This window comes from Choristoneura fumiferana, chromosome 21, assembly GCF_025370935.1.
Source record: "Choristoneura fumiferana chromosome 21, NRCan_CFum_1, whole genome shotgun sequence".
Lineage (NCBI taxonomy): Eukaryota > Metazoa > Arthropoda > Insecta > Lepidoptera > Tortricidae > Choristoneura > Choristoneura fumiferana.
The window spans coordinates 18,623,094-18,631,222 of record NC_133492.1 but is presented as its reverse complement, the minus strand read 5'-3'; the positions used below and the strand labels follow the sequence as shown (position 1 = coordinate 18,631,222).

The following is an 8,129-nucleotide window of genomic DNA, read 5'->3' as shown; positions in this document are numbered from 1 at the left end:
GGCCCATAAACTATCTCTATGCCAAAAATCAAGTCGATCCCTCGCTCCGTTACGGCGTGAAAGACGGACAACACACAAACAACAAACGCACTTTCGCAGTTATAATATTAGTATGGATTAGAGGGAAGTCATAAATGAAGCGCTGACAAAAAATTCCCCGTAATTATTAAACAGGTTACATAGTTAAGGTACGTCACCTTACCTATTTTGAGTTGTAAAATGGGAAGGAAAAAATAAATATTATATACATAAAATGAGCAAACAGTTCACATAAATCAACATAAAATAATAACACAAACCCAGCTATACAAATATCACACAACACCTACGTCTTTAACTCCATGCGAATTTAACTTAAATTGACCTCGATTTGTATTTTGTTATATACCTACTAGCCGTTACCCAGGGACTCCGTCCGCGTACAATTCAGTATTCACTATCCCGCTGAAACTATAAACACACTAAACTGCAACGCATCTGCAAAGCAGATGTTACAAACGTTCGCATTCTCATACTACTCAGGATACCCACTTGCTCTTTGCCATCCAGTCGAATAAAAAAAACCTATTTGCTACTATTGAAACCTAACTTAAAATAATTAGTACCTCGATAGACAATAAAAAACGAGTATGAAAGTGGTCCAGACATTCTGACGTCAGGATGTCTGGACCACTTTTTTACACAGTTCGAGGCAACAACAACTAAATTTATCTTTTAGTACCTATACCGTGGTAATATCGTGACAAAAATTTGCCTATTTGTTAGTTCGAAATGTTGGCGAAAACAAAATTTTTATATTTTATTGCAGATCTCAATATGTTGTATCTTAATAAATAATAAACGATATATAAAATAAAATGCTCTGTATTATAATTACCGTGTACAAGCCAAGGTCAAGCTAACAGAGCTGGCGGGCAGCACCGTGTGTAATTTACTATGAACATTGATTATTGACAAATGTTATTACTCACTCAAAAAAGTACTAAATTTGTACTTTTTGCCGTTAAATTTTGAAGCAAAATTTATGGTTTTTATTATTTATTTATTATTTATTTTTTTAATTAAGTTTGGGACGCTTTCACCTATACGTTTTATAAAAAAAATATACCTAAACGTGTATTATTCGGAAACCATAAATGTGATTGCTCACATTTTAACATATAAAAAGTACAAATTTAGTAAATTTTTGGAGAATAGGATCCGGTAGCTAAAGTTTTTGTGCCGAAGCTAAACCAACTTGCTCGCTAATCCTGCCGTGAAACAGGCAGTGCTAATAGCACTGTTGTTTCAAGCGTGGAGAGTAACTACAAAGAGTGAAATGTACTTTCACTTGAAGTATCCCATGTTATAATTCTAGGTTGGTAACGCATTTCTAGCAATAGCCTGGTAGTTGCGATGTTTAGAGCGGCTCCGGTATCTCTTACGCATCACAGAGACGCTGCGTTGAACGTTAGCCATCCAGTTTCGTACTGCATAATACTGTCTCTGTACTTCATGTACAGAGGGGTACAATTTTTTTAAAGTAGGTACTAAATAGTACATTTTGAGTACATTTTTTTAGTATAATTGTTTTTTATATTTGTATAGATACACCCGCCATTGTGACTCTCACAAAATTAGGCAAATTAAATTTCGTGCCAAAAATTTTTTTTTCGTGTGTAACACTTTTCTGGTATGCTAAAAAATTTAATAAATTATATGTTGGGGTACTAAAAAGGTAGTAAATACTTACTAAGAGATAAATTAGTTGTGTTGCCTCGAACTGTGTAAAAAAAAAGTGGTCCAGACATCCTGACGTCAGAATGTCTGGACCACTTTCATACTCGTTTTTTTATTGTCTATCGAGGTACTAATTATTTTAAGTTAGGTATTAAATAGTAGCAAATAGGTAGTAAATTTTGGTATTTTCTAAACATCAAATATCTCCATTGGTCCAGGGGTCCTGACGCTTACTAATTTTACCAGAATCATTTGGAGCCACTTTTGACCCCCTCATAACTCAAAAACTATTTCACATAAATATTATGTCAAATTTGGCTCATTTCTTGAGACTTCTGAGATATATATGTGCTCCAAATTTTATAAACACACCTCAAACTGTTATTTAGATATTAAAAACCAAAAATCGAAATTTTTATCACTGACTTACCTAAAGATCAAAATTCTAACCCAGTTCCAGATGACCTAGAATGTTAAAAAAATTTGGCATCCAGATAGGTAGGTAGGATAGGTAGGGTGAATACAAAGGAATACATCAGAAACTAGTAAATTTTATTATAATTTTTAAATTAAATTATTTCTGTACGAAAAGTAATGATATCCCATCAAAACATAAATGTGAAATGAGAGCCAAGTTCAATATTATGATAGATATATGCCTCAATTGGTTGACTTCAACGACAAAAGAAGTTAGATCTAAATTGGTGCCAAGTACCAAGATGCCAAGTTCAATGGTCAGTCCTGAAATTTATCATTATACAACTCAAAATGTCATTTCATCTTGTAACTTAGGATAATAATAAATATTGAAGCCTAAGTTTGGACTTGGCTAGTTTTCATATACGAATTATATTATAGCCTTCGCAAGTTGTAAAGCTGTAAGTTCTTATTTTATTCTTCCGAAAATTTGGCTTGCTGGTAGAAACTAGCCATGGAACATAGGGATCTTCCACGACTGTTTTAGTAGGTACTTAATTAATTCGTATATCGTATGGAGTGGCGGTGCCATATTTAAAATTTACCGTCAGGTGGCGCTAAATCTACCTTGAGTGGCAATGACACACCCGAATTAATTTCGCGAATTCGCGTATTTTATAAAAAATATCACCAAAAAAACCATTTTAATGTTATATCCGAGTGACAGTGAGTGAGTGAGTGGCCTTACAGTGATAGTTTAGCATAAAATGGCATATCTAATTAAATAACAATCAATGACCTTCAATTTCTGTGAATTATATTAGTCATTATCAAATATCTGATAACCACATTTTTCTCAGTCATGTATTAAAATAACTATAATTACATTTATTTCGTAAAATATTAGTTTATTTACGAAACAAAGCCCTTTTATAGTCTTTCAATAGCAAATAATAGTAAAATACGAGGTTATCAAAAATACTAGCGCACGGCAGCGATCACACAGTGGAACTTGAGTAAACGATAGAACAAAATTTTTCCATAGTGTTGTCGCAGCCGTTAATGAATGGCATCCTTGTCTATTTACGAACACATTTTACAAGAATGAGCAAGCCAGATACGCCAGAATCAAACGCCGGGAGACGGTCCCTTGCCACTCAACGGAATGCCGGGACCCGGTCGCGTGCCACTCCAAGGGATCTAGCCAAGTTAGACCTTAGGATTCAACATATTATCCTAAGTTATAGGTATATCCAGTAACTGTTCTTTTCAAAATACAATTCCAAAAGCATCGACATCTATGTACTTTACGGCACTAGACAAAACGCGCGGCGCATCACTATATTATTTTCATGATGATGATGATATACTTACTTCCTGGACAGTTCGAGATTACTTCCTGGACACTAGCAGCTAGTCTCCAGGATGCGTTACTTCCTACGACGTTTTTGATGACGTAATGGCAACATTTCATACCATTTTAGAGAAAATAAATTTTTCGTTTTTAAATTGATAATAAATGACATTCAAAATGTAACACAAGCTTACAGTGAAGGAAAACATTCTCCTGCAAAGTTATTCAATAGTGTGAAGGTTTCAATCAGCACCTTGACCCGTATAGGAGATACGGAAGAAACCCTTATGTTAAGAGAGGTCTGGGAGAAACGTGCATTGAGTCAAATCCAGGGTAGGCAGCTGGCAGTTTGCGACGTATCAGCCCGCCTCTCCCCACAGCAGGTTGGGCAGGACTAGGCACTACATAACACTGCCTGCTATGTGCACGGTCAATAGCCTACCACTAGGACGTATAGATAGACCGTTGGTGATAAATGATGTCCTATTTTCTTGGAGTAAAGAGGAGTGGTAGACCGCCGCTGATGCCTTGTACTATGTTAGAGGTGGGGTTGAGCAGGGGGCGGCGCAACGAGGCCGGCGCGGGCGCTACTGAGAACTGGGACAAGATGGCCGCCAACCCTGCCAGGGACTGCATCAGACCCAAACGCTCACCTGCAAACAAATAGTAGATTGATGAACAAATGTATAAAACGTGTCATTATTATAACGTTCCTATACGAAAACGATGGTTGATGTTTTCAAATTATTCAGAATCTTTCAGCAAGCGATTGAGTTAATTTGACTGTATTTTTTAATATAGTTGACAAATATTTTCATACTTGGTTGACGTTCAAAGTACACAGCGTTCATAGTAAAGGTGGGAATACATTTTTAACCGCCTTCAAAATAGGAGGAAGTTATCAATTCGTTTGTATTTTTTTTATGTTTGTTACCTCAGAAATCCGTCGTTTATGAATTGATTTGAAATTTTTTTTGCCTTCGTCTAGAAATGTCTTCAATTAAGCCCCATAAGTGCCGTGAGGCACCGGCGTAAGAATGTTGCCTCCCCCTTCTTCCGTGGGCGCCGTAGAAACCGGCTGAGGGATAATACCAGAAGATGGGCAGCAGCGTCTTCTTGGCGACTCTTACATCCTATACTGCGCTCGCCAACCCGCTTGCCAAGCGTGACGAGTATTGGCAACCCCCCCCCTCATCAACTGGAGGTCTGTGGGGAGGCCTATGTCCAACAGTGGACGTCCTACGGCTGAGATGATGATGATGATGATGAAGCCCCATAAGCACCAAATTAGGATCTGATGATTGGATCTTAAGGAAATCGAGGGAACTCTTCAAATGTTGTAGGGACGCCTATGGTAATTTGGTTATATTTAGTAGTAATTGCATTTGCTCTTGAAAATCATCATTTGGTGAAGTGGAACTGATGAAGACCACTGTTGACCATCGGAGTTACTACTCAATAACAAAGTATTTCACGGGTTAAATCTTAATTACTTTGACACAGTTGCTAAGCAATTTATGCTCCTCGTAATGCATATGGTAAAACGAGTGGTGAAGCACCAGGACTCCTCAATAATGGACGTCTCTGCATCGGAAAAGCAATCTTTCGTAAAAAGTGACGAGTAGTTGATATTAAACTATTGTTATAAACACTAAAAAGCGTGAAAAAAAAATTTTATACCAAAAAATTGAACCGACTACAAAAAATCATGAAAATAATTTTTTACCAGTCTGAAGTCAGTCGGTGCCTCAGCACGATCCAGCAGGAGTGGTTGAAGCCCAACATACCTATAGTGCGTAGGTGAGGTAGGTGACTATAGGTCCACTCCCTGCTGGCTCTTGCTGAGGCACCGACTGACTTCAGACTGGTAAAAAATTATTTTCATGATATTTTGTAGTCGGTTCAATTTTTTGTTATAAAATTTTCAATCAAAAAATTCAAAACAAATCTGTATAGGGGGTGTTCAAGCAAACAAACCCATCTGTCTGAATTTATTGTAATTGAGAAAATTGTTGAGACTTCTAAGCACGCACACATTGTCATGGTGCAGATAAACCTGTCTAGCTGATAACAAATCTATTTAATGATCAGTTTATAAATATATGTACAATATTAGTTAATATTTGCTTATCAAGATAAGCGAGCATTTACCAATGAGTTAACCTTGTAAAATGGCGTAAAGGACTTCTAGCACTAAAGGTGTCAATAGAGGTGAAATAATTTTGATTAAACTTACCAATACATGCTCGTGGTCCGGAGCCGAATGGAAGAAAAGCAAATTTATTTTTCGGTTCATTGCTTTCTGGGCTGAACCGTTCAGGCCGGAACTCGTCCGGCCTGTCCCAGTACTTCGGGTCGTTGTGTAGCGCTTGCGTCGAGATCACAACTCGTGTGCCCTCGTCTACCGTCAAACCTAAGTCCGGAAAAGTGTACTTTTGTCGACATGTTCGTATCAAACTCCCGACTGGAGGGAGCACCCGCATCCCCTCCTGAAACGTCCATTCCAAATAGCGCATCTCTTTTATCGCATCATAACTCAACTTATTATCATGTTTTGCGAGCACTTGATCAATCTCATCCTGTATTTTCTTTTGTACTTCTGGATTGTAAGCGATCTCGTGTAGTGCATAGCTGGAAGATGAGGAAGATGTTTCAAAGCCAGCTGCGAAGAATAAAAACACTTGAGCTGCGATGAGCTCCTCGTCCATCTCCATTGACACGCGCTCCGGCGTCCCGTCCGGTTTCATCTTTTCCATAGACTCGCACTCCATTTTTCCTTTTGCCTTTATCTCTAACATTAAATCGATAAAGTCATGCCTGTCCGATGGTTTGTAATTTCTCTGTTTCAATATTTCGTTGACCAAGTCACAAAACTCTTTTTCCACTTTACCCAGCAATTTCGCATGTCTGAAAGTATACGGGAAGAAAGTTTTCAGCATGATAGTTATAATTCTTTTGGTGTCAATCTGGAATATTCTGTCACCAAGTTTTCGGAAATTTGAATCTTCATCTTGGAGTGCATCGCCGTCTATCCCGAAGCCGCAGGCGCCGATGAAGTCGGTGGTATACCGCGCCATGAGGTCCCGCGCATCGACGGGCCGCCCACCCGCGCTGACGGTGCGCGTGCGCTCTTGTAGCCGCTCGACGCGCTCCACGATGAGCGGGAACATCGCCTTCAGCTTGCCGCTCGTAAACGCTGGCGTCGTACTTTGCCGCAGAAGCCGCCATATATCACCTGCAACCACCACTAAGTTTTTCCTCAAAATTTCAATATTATGATGATCATTGTCGGTCTCATCAATTCCTCTTGAGTAAAAATTGTGGAAATCTGTTGTCCAAATAAGTTTAATGATATCTGGATCTCTGATCAAAAGTTGAGGGTTTTTGGACCGGAAGAAACCAACCACTTTCTCTTCGGGATACTTCCAATATAATCCTTCTACAAGTTGCGATATACTTTTCTGTGCCAAAAAACTGGGGGCCATGTTACCAAAAATGGGTATAGGTTTATCGTATTTCACTCCTTTCTTCTCCCAGTATTTGAAAGTCCTGGTGGTGTAGAAATAAAGCGCCACGATGGCACTTCCAATAATCACTAAGTGGAGCATGATGCTTGTTGCACTGCGAACTGTATCGACAATATGTTTTTTGTGGAGCGGCCGGCGGTTTATATTACTACACCATGTATCATTATCGGGCGGTTTTACCGGTTGGTCATCGCGCAAATTTACAGTGCAAAGTCCGGTGCCTCGCGTCCAAAGTCCAAATGTCATCATTTAAAATAAGACTCGCCGCATGACCGTTGGCTTTTTGAGTCACCTCACCTACCAGTTATTACGGCTTCCAAATAAATTGTTATTACGTGATTTGAGGAAAAACTTTGTAATCCTTACGCAAATTTGGCTTTGCTTTTGATTTTGAATAAACTGAGAAGAAAGTATTAAATATCTGTTACTCCAAATTTAACGCGAGCGAAGCCGCGGGCAAAAGTTAGTTCCTTTTTATTTAAAAAAAATAATAAGAAACGCCGCCAAAAAGACAACTAAAAAGTAAAAAATAATTATGCACTACCTACCTAGCTGTTGCCCGCGACTTCATTTGCGAAGAATTCGTTTATCCCTATCCCGCGGGGACTATGCTGATTTCCCGCAAAATTAGCCTAAGTTAATTTAGTATAAGTACCTAGTAATATTTTTTTATCTAAGCGTCGTCGGTGTCGGAGGACCGCTAAGGTAATACTTTAAAAAATACAACATATGTACTTTAGTTTCCTGTTATATTAAGGTTGGCAGTATATTATATTTTAGAGGAAATGTGAAGTATACATAAATATTGCACATAAGAGGCTTACATGTTTCTGTCAGGTTCGGTGGATACCATGTTTGTCACATTCTATGGCTACTTAATTATGGCATTCAAGTGTATGTATACCTACACGACTTTATGCACTTAACATGAAGGTCGTGTATACATATTTTTGTAACTTTGGCCGTGTCGATATCATTTCACTTGTCTGTTCATCCCCATCCTGAGTTTCACATACTCGCAGTTCAGATTGCCTTCAGGCCTAAAAATTCTCTTTTCAAAATATTTTTCATTTGTGAGGTAATAGCCAGTAGCTGGTTAATGTTGATATTAC

General features: G+C 38.4%; 1 protein-coding gene across 1 annotated transcript; it reads right to left on the bottom strand.

Moving 5' to 3' along the window:
- Positions 1 to 3,508: 3,508 nt before the first annotated feature.
- Positions 3,509 to 7,132, bottom strand: LOC141439505 (cytochrome P450 6B6-like). The gene is made up of 2 exons (XM_074103788.1): positions 5,727 to 7,132; positions 3,509 to 4,143 (listed from the first exon to the last, which is right to left on the bottom strand). Exons 1-2 carry the CDS (start codon positions 7,096 to 7,098, stop codon positions 3,974 to 3,976), a joined length of 1,542 nt encoding a protein of 513 aa, XP_073959889.1. The 5' UTR covers positions 7,099 to 7,132; the 3' UTR covers positions 3,509 to 3,973.
- Between the last annotated feature and the right edge of the window lie 997 nt (positions 7,133 to 8,129).

Bases quoted from the DNA above. Each gene is read 5' to 3' on its own strand.
- LOC141439505 (XM_074103788.1), bottom strand. From the start codon at position 7,098: ATGCTCCACTTAGTGATTATTGGAAGTGCCATCGTGGCGCTTTATTTC. The intron at 4,144-5,726 runs GTAAGTTTAATC...ATTTGTTTGCAG, and splicing joins CGGACCACGAGCATGTATTG to GTGAGCGTTTGGGTCTGATG.